A 12227-nucleotide genomic window follows, 5' to 3' on the forward strand; every position below is an offset into this window, starting at 1 on the left:
ATGTAAAAGATCTTAGGAGGAGCAGGGTTAGGGTGGTTAGAACAAAGAGTTAAAGATAAGAATGAAATCCTGCTGCCCTTGGAGTCAATGAAGTATTTGCTCTTGCCAGCTCCAAGTCTTATTTCGGGCCAAGAAATTAAGCAAAGCTGGTCAGCTGAGAGGAATGGGAGACAGTCCCCTCAGCAGCACCTAGGGCTATGAGGGAGAGTCTATGAGATTCTTGTACCCTTGAGGGACCCATTGGTTTCAAAGTCTCCACTCATGTAAATTCAGATTTAGAAACAAATTATTAACGTTTTTAAAAACAATTGTTCTGAGTGATTTAACTTTTAAATAGAATAATGCATATTTTTTCCACCCTCATTATTTCCATTTATTGATTTTAACTGTTAACATAAAATTGTGGTTATCCTATGATGAAAAAATCCACAGTAAAAAAATACCGTTGCATTGCACAAGTGACAAAAATACCTCATTAAATCACTTCCTATGGGAGGATATTTCATTGTAATCCCTGATGTCCATTCTTCTGAAACTATTGTTCGCACCACATTTATACTGGTGTTCTTGGTGTGTTCATTCAGGAAATGAAATGTAAAAATGTAAAAAAGTATTATTTCTTAGAAATACTGCTTTTACACATCAGATATGGATAGGAAGAGATTAAATTCCTCATGCCAAAATGCCAAAAGAGAAAAATCGATCTGAACAGCTGGGCAAGGGTGTTAATAGGTCAAGAGTATTTCAAAGTTTATCAGCAGAGGAGAAGTTGCTTTTGGAAAGTGCATTTTATCAATACCAGACCCAGCTGAAGCTGTGGCATGTCCCTAAGAGCAGCTGACTCACGTCCAAAGTGTCTGGAAACGTCAGCGCACGTCTTCTGCTTGTCACCTTCTTTTCAGCGTTTCTCACGCAGATAACCGGGTCTGTTACAGAAATGAAGACAACCTCGTTCAGCTCGGGAGAGACAAGACTTCCCGTCGACGTGCCCTTGACCTCCCAATCCTGCGGAAAAAGTGCCCAGGATCCCTTTCCCCGGTAAACTGTTGATCTCCACTACCAGGCCCTTCCACCCTGGCTGGAAATCGTCCCGATCCCTCTGCAACCCACGTCTGTGCGTGGAGCTGATGCGGGGCCAGCACGACACTGACCTCCCACCGACCTCTGCAGACGGGGGGGATCCCGAACCCCGCGCTGAGGGCTTGCCCCTGCCCCTCCCTCTCCCCTTCCCTGTGATATAGCTCCCCATATCACGGCCTTGCTCTCCCTCTCGTCCTTTCACGGTGTAAGCTGCTGGTCCACCCGCTGTGCCGGGGGTGGGGGGTGGTGGTGGGGGGGAGACGTCGGGCTGCTCCGCGCCCGTTCCGCGCCCGCCGCCGCTGGGGGGCGCCCACGCACCGCGAATGGCCCCGGCGCGGCGGCGGAGGAGGCGTTTTTTTTGGGGTGGGGGGGGTGGGGGGGGAAGGTGGAGGAGGGTGGTGCCGGGGGACGGCGGCGAGCGGCGAGACAGCGGCAGCTTGTCTTCTTGCTCCCCTGACTGACCCCGCTCCTCGCCCGTCTCTTTTCCGCGTCCCGAGGGCGCGGACCCGCTCCGAAGGGTTGGGGAGAGACGCGCTCCGGGGGGAGGGGGGAGATCGCGTGTTTTAGCCCCAAGGGGTCGCGGGGGAGCCTCTCCCCTGAGAGCGGTCCCGGGGGGGGGGGTGTGTGCCGTACCCCACGGGCTGCGGGCCCTGCTCGGTCCCCGTCTGGGCGAGCTGCCTCCCCCGGGCTGGGGAGGGCCCGTGTGCCCCGTCGTGTCACCCTCCGGCACGGCGCGCTGCAGAGGCCGGGACACGCCGGGTGCCACGGGCAGGCTGCCGGTGGGCGAGCGACGGGAGACCCTCGGGGAGCCTCTCGCCCAACGGGCCGCCCGATTTGGGGAGGTGCGGTTTCTTTCGAAAGCACAGGGTTTCAAAGGCAGGGGCCACGGGCGTGGGTTTGCTCGCAGAGTTTGAGGGAGGAGGCCGTGGGGGCCGTGCGCCCCGTCCCCGCGAAGCAGGCGGCACCCGGCGGTGCTCGGTGCTCGAAGCGAAACACCTATGTGGCGGGGGGGGGGGTGGGTGGTTTAATGTATGTAGCCTGCATAGGGTGGCGGCCAGGCACACCTGAATTGTGTGAAAATGAGTATTAACTCCCCCCCGGGCTCCCGGCCGTGGCACCGCGCTTCTCTCTAAGGCTATCCCGGGGATCAGCCCCCACAGGGCTCTCAGCGGGGCGGGGGGGGGGGGGGGGGGGGGAGACACGACTGCGTGGAAACCCCCACGCGGGGACACCCTCGGCGCCGCCGTCCCTCGAAGCCGTGCCCGGGGAGTCAGTTTTTCCACAGTCCTCCCGCGTCCCCCTCCATTTGGGAAGCCGAGGGGGAGGGAGGGGGGCGGCGGGCCGGGCCCCTGCCCCCGGGCGCGCTGCCGCGGCGGCCGCCCGCCTCATGCCGCAGGAATGCGCGGAGGTATGCGCCAGTTTCCAGAAGTGGATCCCCTTCCTGGAGCAGAGCAGCGCATATATCACCCGGTGGCAGCAGTCCACCTTCCCTGCAGTTTCGTAACCGCTTACGAGGGTAAATTGAGAGTTGGGAACAGCCCTCTATTAAGTAGCAGATTGAGAAGAGGCTCTTCCCACTTGGAGAAAGCAAGTCTTCCCAGACGGACCCCTCGCATCGGGAGCTACAGTAACCGAGGCGCCTCCTCTGCGCTCAGCTATTGCCGCTGCTTCTGCTCCTCCTTCGCCGCCGCTGCTACTTGCTGCTCCCTCCACAAGGTGCCCCCGGAGCTTCATCCTTTCTCCTCCTCCCTTTATCCAGGTCCGACGGCTGCGGCTGTAGCTGCCGGCACCGCCGGAGTTCCCGCCGGAGGAGCTGCCCCGACACCACCGACCCCGGCACCCTGCAGCCGCCCCGGAAGGTCTGTGCCCGCGCAGGAGCGGGGATCCCCTGCCCCTCTCCTCGGCCGACCCCCGTTGCCTCTCCGTGCGCTCCGCGCAGGCAGCCCCCGCCGAGGCACTTTTAGGCTGGGATTAGCGGCCCTGGGCGGCAGGCTGCCCTAGGAAAGGGGGGAGAGAACGCGAGTGTCCCCGCGTGTGCGTGTCGGAGCCGGCTCCGCAGGCGTGAAGCCGAAACGGGCGGAGGAGAGGCGGGGAGCCGAGTGCCCCGGGGAGGGGGCTGCCGGCCCCGGGCGCTGCCGGCGGAGGGGTGCCCGGGCAGAAATGCCGGGTGTGGTGCGGCTGTGGTGCGGGTGTGGTGCCGGTGTGGTGCGGGTGTGGTGCCGGTGTGGTGCGGGTGTGGTGCCGGTGTGGTGCGGGTGTGGTGCCGGTGTGGTGCGGGTGTGGTGCCGGTGTGGTGCCGGTGTGGTGCCGGTGTGGTGCCGGTGTGGTGCGGGTGTGGTGCCGGTGTGGTGCCGGTGTGGTGCGGGTGTGGTGCCGGTGTCCCGGGCGGAGGCTGCAGGCGCAGCCCGGTGTCAGCGCCTGGGGACGCGCCACCGCGGCGGCCTCGGCGGCAGCGCTCGCCTCCCTCCCCGAAGGGTGCAGCGGCCGGGATGCTTCCTCCTGGTGCCGGTTTTTTATGCCTTTGATAGGTAGTGGGTTTCTCCTGTGGTTTTGCGTGCTTTTTTTTTTTTTTTTTTTTTTTTTTTTTTGTTCTGGTCTTTTAAAGTGGTAAATGTCGTGCACTGTGCAGTTTGGAAATTCTTTGGCTGAGCTTTTTGTAGGTTGAATTAGTGTAAGATTGGACTGGCGCTGGTGAAAGACCCGTTTTTTTTTGTTTTTTTTTTTTTTTTTTTAAAGTAGTCTCTAAAGATTGATGAGAAAATCTTTAGTGCTGACATGAAATCTGCTTGTGACCCTGATGAGCCAGTGAGAGGACCTTTCCTCCGCCACCTCCAAGGCCTTCTTTCACACCTCTAAGCTTGCAAGAGGGAAACAGAGTGTTTCTAGGTGGGAAAATTAATGCTTTGGCTGAGACATTTTAATTCATGAAAGAAAAATGTCTATCAGGAATGGCAGACCTGCAGCAGTAGTGAACTCCTAGATAGATGCCATTGTGAGATGATTAATTTCTGTTGCTCTTCAAAAGGATCAAAAGATGGCACTCCAAGCCCACACAAGATTTCCGGGACAAAACTCCATTTATGTTGAGTTTAGGCGATCCTTAAACTCGCTGCAGAAGACAGTAGATGTGCTCAGGGACAGTCGTTTCCCATGCAGAGCCGCGATATGGTTTTGGAGCTTTCAGGACAATTTGATGCTAACCTTGGTCTTCCTCGTGTTAGTGTCAGGGAGTCGCGACAGTCAATATTACTCTTCTGTTTCCTCGCTGGAGGTAGCATTGGACTGAAACCACTGCTTAGTTTTTCTTCGGGCTCTTGGTATTTTTATGCACAGTAAAGGCATTTGGCTAAGGCAAGTATATACAGCTGCTGGCAGAAGCCTGTTAAATTCAATCTCAGTAACTGGGAAATTCCTGGATCTCCACAGTGTCTATCCACTAAATGTGTCTTGCTGGTTAGTTCTCTAGATGGCAGAAGAATAGTATTTACCCCTTCAGCTCTTTCTGCGGACTAATGAATTATGTATTTTTCTTTTGTTTTGCTCTTGGCACCTTTCCGATAAAAACTGTTGCCTAATTGCTTTTGGAATTCTCTTTCCTCCAGCCTAATTATGATATATGATGCATTTATGACTTTATTAAAACAAATTACCCCTCCCATACTTCCCAGAAAACCCAAACTTTAGAAACACTTATATGCATATGCAATGAGGACTGTTCGTATTAGCCTTTACTTAGACAAGGGAATAAGTTGGAAGTTTTGCTGGAGTGACGGGGTGTAATTTGACATGACCAAGAGCATATAGTTATGAGGGTATAGCTGCTTTCAATTAGGAACAACTAATTTGGTCTAATCCCATCTATTTTGCTAGACAACCTGCAGTGATTGCGAGACTCTTTTGCCTGCCTGCTTTTTATAGTGTATTTTAAATCTATTTTCTCTCAGGACGTGTAAATGAATTATCAGATGTTGAAACATCATGGCTAGACAGACGTGTCAGGTTTCAGTTGTGTGTTACACACACTTCTGTATAATCTATTTCAGACCTTCAAGAAATGAAAAATAGCACATTCGTAGGCAGAACCCCTCAAAAAAGTTTTATTACAGTTTCCAAACTGCCTTGAGACCACTAAAACACAGCTAACTAAGTGCTTCAGCAGTAATGAAAAAGGAGCCGAATAAAATCCCCAGCTGAAAGAGACATTTAGTTGATCCAAGGCAGGAATGACCTCTGAATTAGCTATCATCAGACTCGGCGATGAAGTCATGGAGCTCCCTCCTGGCTCCTGCCTGTGCAGAGGCATGGATCTTCACTGTGCTTCTCTGATCAAACTAACCCAAACTAGGTTAAAGCCGCGTGTGCTTACTGTGATTTGAAAGGGTTCAGCAACAAAAGGCACATTATTGCGAGATGAGACTCTCCAGTTAGTCAGGCAGGTCTGTCATCGTGTTGGATGGCTTTCAAGTCTAGAGGTTTCAACCTGGTCCCTGGGGTGGGGGCTGGGGATAAGGGAACAAAGTGAAATCCACAGTTCATCTTTTTTATGTTTCATGAATACACCCACGCAATCCTCTAATCCACGCGTATCATTTCCTTCTCCTTTCTCCCTTCCCCTTTCCCCCCCGCCCCATCACTGCAGATTCATTCATGTTGTTGTGATCTGAAAGGGCAGAAATGAAGACAGCGCTGTGCTCGGCAGTCGCTGCTCTGTATGCAGCCACCCTCCTCTCCTCCATCGAGGCTGAAGGTAACCTTCCCCTCCCCGCCCCCTTGCCCCCAGTGCCCCACTGACCAGCAAACCTCCCAACCAGCCTTGAGCTACCAGCTCTCTCCCTCTCCATTTTTGAGTGTAACTACTTCACCTTCTCTCTTTCTCTCCTTCAGAGAAACGCCTCTCCTTCCTTGCCCAGCTCCTTCTGTGCTCTGTTTCTCCCGGCTAGTCAGCCGGACCGTAGCTCCCTCTCTCTGTCTCTCTGGTGTGCTGTCCACACCACCCCGCAGACGCGACATGGGCCGGCCGGCACGGCCACCCGGGGGGAAGCGCCCCGAGGAGCCCGCTGCCCCTGTCCCTGCCGCCGCTGCCGGTGGGCAGCCCGGCACGGCCGGGGCCTGCGGCGCTGCCCCGCTGACGGACTGAGAATGGCCGGGCTCTGTGCTCTAGAGTCTTGTTTAGTTATGTTGAGAGAGGAAACGAAAAACCCACCGCCCAACAACCCACGGTTATTTGAAATAAAATGCTCCAACAGAGTCTGGCTCTCTGCGCCTGTGTGTTTTGTCTGAGCTGGACCCTTTGCCTCCACCCCGCCGGCCTGCCGGCGCATCGGCCTCCCCTGCTCGGCGGGGCGACCCCCGGCCGAGCCCTGGGGTGGCCGGACCCTCCCTCGGGGATGCTTCGGCCTCTGTGGCAGGTCTGACCCGGGGGACACCCCATGGGAGATGCTGCTGCCGCCATGACATGCGTCCTGGGCATTGCTGAAGGGTGGCGGGGCCAAGGCCCTGTCATGCACGTAGCGCCGTCACCCCCAAAGAGGCCTTTCTTCTCCTCCTCCTTCGGGGCCCTGGCCCAGACACTCTGAAGGTTGAGGTCCCTGTCAGCCCATGGCAGCGTCCTGCCTCAAGCTACAGGGACGGAGATCCAGGGAGACCCACTGTGGCCGCCACACGCAGCAGAGCGTGGCTCAGAATGGCCTGGCGGATGAAGAGCAAGTGTGGGGGCAACTTCCCCTGTCCCTCTTTGTGTGAACTTCACAGCATTGGTCATGGTAACGATATTTCTGCCAGTAGTGGCTGCCAGGGGAAATGGAGATGCTGGGTGTCCTGCGCTGAAATGGCTTGAACTGACCTCCAGGACCTGACTCCATCGTGGGGTGAACTGAACTGCTGAGTGTGAACTCCCCTGGATTTACTGAAAAAAACCCCCAGAACCCAGCATCTGATAATTCAGGGTTTTTTCCCTTCCTTCTTATTCTGTATTGAACTGAAACAAATTATCTGATCGTGGCCTGTTGCAAGCTTCCGTGCCTGGACCCGGTCACCTTGGCTGATGGCTACTAAAAGCACATCGTGTCCGAGTTGCCTCTGGGGCATTTGCTCTCCCAGCAGCGCTGCTTGCTTGGGGCACACATGGAAAAAGATGATGTTTCTGCCAGTAGTGCAACATCTGGTCACCCTAGGAGAGGATCAGCCTGCTGCCTCCCTCTTGCGTTGCGTTGTTGTTGGCTGAGGAACCAAAAAAGGCCATTTGAAGTCATTTCAGAGTTGCATTTGAAATGCAGGACTGCCGTGCCAGAGAAAGCAGAGAAAGTGTACAGTTTTGATGGAGAAAGGGAGTGGGTGCATTTGTGCATTCTTCCCCATCTTAGAAGTGAGCTGACTCAGAGTTGGAGCAATGTTGCTGTTGTCCTGCACCACTGGTTACATGTATGGAGTAGGTTCTTTCAAAATGTAAGTGAACGTGTTTTATTTAGCCCTAGTGTGGACTAAACCAGTTATAGCTTGAGTACTGTTAATGAAAACTACAGAAGTGTATTTGGAGAAGCATATGGTTATTTTGTAACAGCAGAACTTAGACGCATTGTGAGACAAGCTGGCCAAGCTTGTTTAGATTTCATGTTGAAGGATAAGCCATCACTAAGCAAAAGAGTGGACAAAGCCTGATCTTTTGAGCTGTGCAGAGCTTCTGGACAGGACTTACATTACTCTGCATTCAGAAATGTGTATTAAATAAAATGCTTAGTTTACAGTGATCAGGTTTCTACGAGAAACTTCTCATAGCTACAGAGTTTTGAAGTAAGAACAGAAAAGTGTCTTGAATAGGAAGTGCAGTGAGAAATAGCGGTGCTGAAAATGGAGTGAGAAATAGTGGTGCTGAAAAAGGAAGTTCAAAGCTAGGAGCACCTTAGGACTTGCTTTGGTGGGAACTGCTTTTGTAGAGCTTTTAGCAGTGTGTTTTTTGTTTGCACTATACTCATCATCCTTCTGCACTGTTTTAATTTTGTGGTTAAATTTTGCATCATCTTGTAAATTGCATGTTGGATCTTATTTACTTTAGTTCTGGTATCATTACAACTTAAACCCTTGTCTGCTGTACTGACATATTGTGGTAAAGCTCTCCTTCCACCAGTCAGTCCTCTCTCTTTTTCTCTCCCCTTCCTCCCTAACATCCCTCCCCCTCCTCCCCAATTCCTTTGGCTCTCTCTGTGGTGTTTAAAAGAGGTGCAGTTTGAATTTTCTTTCCCTGAGGTGTGGGTAGACACTTGATGGGATGAAAAGGTGAAACAAGGATAAGGGAGAGGGAGGGCGATTTGATGTGCTAAAAATTGTTGATATGGGGTAGGAAGATGGAGTGAAAGCAGAGGGAAGGAAAAGCTTAGTTCTATTTTTCTGCCTTCCACTTTCATTTTTCAGTCTCCCTTGGGAGTAGATCTGGTGTTTATCTGATACCGCTGTTCATAGATTCCTAAATCTTCCAGGACGAAACTGGTTCTTCATCAGCAACACGGCTGCTCTGCGAGTCCTTCGTGACAGCCGTGCTCTGTTGCTGTTGGCAAGGCAGTGAACTGCAGTAGTAGTGCTTTCTACAGAGATAACACAGGGGTTTCTAGTTGGACAATCCGTGTAGCAGTAGAGGGGGGTAAAACCAACATATAGTCTAAGTGCCTTCATGGCATTTCACTGGGAAGTTGTTTGTTTACTCTGGACAAGGAAGCAAATCTGTTTTCATGCTCAGCATTTTTGCTCTTTTCTTATACAATTAAATTATTGTTTTATTTTGGAATACTTCTGATGTCTCTCTCTCCGATTAAACTTCTTGTGCATGATGCTATATTTGATGCTCTGTTTAAGTTGTTTCTTGCCTTTTTAGTCCAGCACTGCAATACTCCAGTGCATTTCCTGCATGTCCATGTGTCAACATTTCTGTCACAGTATTTTTTCCATCTGTGATCACGAAGAACCAGGAGGGAATCTATGTCCTTTTGCTAGATAAGAAATTTTTTTTGTTATTTTAGTCATAGTTAAGCCAAGTAGACTAGTAGACAAATAACCCAAATAACCTGTTAGTTATAATCTCAAGGTACTACTGCAATGATGTCATGGCTTGTGTAGCATGTTGTGTTTCCTAATACAGAGTGATTTTCAAAGGCACAGGAAAGGAATGATGAAATCATTGGTTCCGTGTGACCTCACTGAGCATGCAAAGGTGCTGACTTTTCAATGCCTCAGGAACTTGTTCAGATCTAAAAAGGTCTGTTTTCTAGGCTGGAGGTAGGGAAGGAGGGCATCACTGAGCCAAGAGTGGGACTCTTGTGTAGTGCAGAAAAAGGTTTGTCACGTGAAAAATCTGTCTCCAGGACACGCAATACAGTAAGTGACAAATAATTGCAGCACAGCAGTTACAGAGGTTTAGAAAGCTTTTCATGTAATAAAGCGTGTGTTGAGTCCATTCATTTTCATTGACTGAATGATTTAGAGATGATCTGGGATAGCTGAATTTTTTGAAGTTAACAACCTATTCAGCTTTGGAACTGGTTGGTGGGACCATTATTTTATTACCTTTTGATGTCTGATTTCTGTCTTTCAAGAAACTAGTTGTTGATTTCCAAGTTCCTAAAGAGAAAACCATGTAGATTCATGTGTGAAATTGAAATTTGTATGTACATGAAGGTGACTATAACTCCCTGATTTTCCTACTGCTAACTAGAAGCAAAGTGTATGTGTGTGTGTGTGTCTACATAGACACACACACACACTCACATACATATATATGCACAAACTTGGGTAAAATTTGGTAAATACTCATACATGCAGTGTGTGTATATATATGCAATTATGTTTAGTTACATACATCTTTGTATGTACAGGTATATATAATTAAGTTGTTTTTTTTTTTTTTTTTCAAAATACACTTTTGAACTATACATCTTATATTTTGAAGAAATTTCATATATCTATAAAATAAAAAAAAAAGCAAATATACAGGTGGCAGGGTTTCTGTGTTGTGGTTGGCAATGACTACCTAACAAGGCTGGGAAACTGCTCTTTACTACATTTCTAGGCTGTGGCTTGTTCTCTCATTCACATTGACAACACTGATTTCAAAGGAGCTTGACTGGGGTCGTGATCTAGTTAGTTGTGTCAAATCCATGCCATTTATGAAGAAAATAGTAAAAGACGATTTTTGTCTTCTTCTGCCTTCAACAGGGCTTATTACAGTGGGAGCAAGTCTGGTCTTATTCTTTAGCTTCCATGGCCAATATGCTATTTTAACATGGGCTAACATGTTAATTGTAGTAAGTCTTTGCCAGTAAGAGTTACAGATTTTGCTTCACATAGGGGATTGTAGATGGCAGCTACTTCCAAGTTATATCACTTTTAAGTCTGGTTGTAGATTTAAATTGTTTGATCTTCTGATTATATTTACCTCTGTCCTGTTAAGATACTCATTGGGATCCTCTAGCAGTCACATTGTGTTCTCTGCAAAAAGCTGTATACTTTTGTATGTATTGTTTGTATTACCAGTTAAGTAATACAAACTAGTATGAGACATATATAGCATGAGAAAGATGCCTTGCTCTATATTTTTTGTTTCAGAAAATATACTGTTATTATACATGTATATACCACAAGGAGTGGCAATGAATTAAGTATCTTATGTCTGATTTTTTTTTTTTTCTTTTATGGTATATAAGGTAGGATATCTGTTTGAGGAAGCTATATCATATATCTAAGAGTGGTTGAAATTAATGCTGTGTAATCATTCTTGTCATACAGCAAGAAATTTTTTTGCTCTGCTGGAAACCTGTAGGGGGGACATACATTTCTGCACATCAACAGTGGAATCACTGTATTAAGGCAATACTATAATACCATCACATGTTACACTCATGTTTTGGTACCTTGACAAGTCAGTGGGAGGTTTGGCATGGATTTTGATGGACACAGAATCAGACTGACCAGCAGTATCACTCCACTGTAAGCACAGGTGCAACATCACTTGTGAAAGTAGCCCGAAATCATAACCGCTTGCTTGAGTGAAGCTGTTCTCACATGTAAGCCTTTTAGAGTGGAATTTTAAGGTCCGTCCCTGTAGTGGGACAAACTCCCACCACAGCCAGAGGCATTTTGTTCCTAGAAGTCTGGTCTGATTCTGTACTGCAGATATATTATTTTTCCACTAGTGAATTCCCTTCTGGAAGAAGAATTTCAGTAAGGTGGGGTAACCGTTGCCCTGTTTGATGATCACAATATTTTTATCATCTGAACATTTTGTTGTACTTCAGATCGACTTACTGCTCTCAGTCATATGACCATGGTTTGGTCTTCACCCCACAGTCAGCTTCACATGGGTGAAATCCGACCCATGTGAAGGTCCATGGATGTTTTGGAGGTTCTGTTTGAGTATCAAAAGCTTACAGGCCATCTGGAAGACATTTTGACAACATTGGATCCAAACTGGCTTTTTTTTTACTCAGGCAAGGTTCCTTTTTGGATTTCAGTGGGAGAAGTATACAGTGCCTGAGTTTGATAAACCAGCCACAGATTGAGAATGAATGGATTTGAAGTGCAGCAGTAAAGACTGGGATTAGGTGTCAGGAATAACTTTACGATGATAAAGGGAGTGAGGCATTGGAGTAATTTCTGTGGGAAGTTGGCAGTCTTGCCAATGGTGGAGGTCTTTAGGAATAACCTGAGCAAACATGTCAGGAAAGACATGGGGTGGCTGACCATGTCTTGGCTGTGGGATGGACAAGGGGACTTTCTGAGGTCCCCTTCAACGCCATTGTTCTGAAAGGCTGTGAACATCTGGCTGAATGGATACGTCACATGTGTTGATGTACTATTCTTGCTACCTGCCAAGATCCACATCTGAATTTTCATAAAATGGATTAAAATCCTTTAAAATGTTAAAGACTTTTCCTCACAGTCAGTTTTTTCAGTTTATCTGGAATCCGGTCATTTGGATATCAACAAGTTGGGCTGCTGCTGTCCTTCAGCAGTTAAAGCCTAAAGTCTCTGCTGCAACATACCAATTTACTTGCAAGGTTGGTGGCGCTATTTTTTCCATGTACTGAATTTTTTTTAAAAGCATGCTCAGGTCAGTTGTCTCTGCCTTTGCATTAAATTTGTCCTGAGCCATTGCTACTGAA

The 12227-nt window shown here is 48.9% G+C and overlaps 1 protein-coding gene across 7 annotated transcripts in view; it reads left to right on the forward strand.

The window, feature by feature from the left end:
• Positions 1–1692: 1692 nt before the first annotated feature.
• Positions 1693–12227, forward strand: part of COL12A1 (collagen type XII alpha 1 chain) — a 107679-nt gene continuing 97144 nt past the window's right edge. For 3 of the 7 annotated variants that reach the window (XM_033002763.2, XM_033002766.2, XM_033002764.2), the window contains exons 1-2: positions 2627–2939; positions 5720–5827. In XM_033002763.2, the coding sequence (XP_032858654.1) occupies positions 5755–5827 (73 nt within the window). In that variant the 5' untranslated portion in view covers positions 2627–2939; positions 5720–5754. Of the gene's footprint in view, positions 1923–2345; positions 2489–2626; positions 2940–5719; positions 5828–12227 lie in introns of those variants that run through there. The other 4 variants (XM_042803335.1, XM_033002760.2, XM_033002762.2 and 1 more) reach the window with 4 other exon arrangements.

This window comes from Tyto alba, unplaced genomic scaffold (genome assembly GCF_018691265.1).
Source record: "Tyto alba isolate M040663 unplaced genomic scaffold, T.alba_DEE_v4.0 Super-Scaffold_40, whole genome shotgun sequence".
Classification (NCBI taxonomy): Eukaryota; Metazoa; Chordata; class Aves; order Strigiformes; family Tytonidae; genus Tyto; species Tyto alba.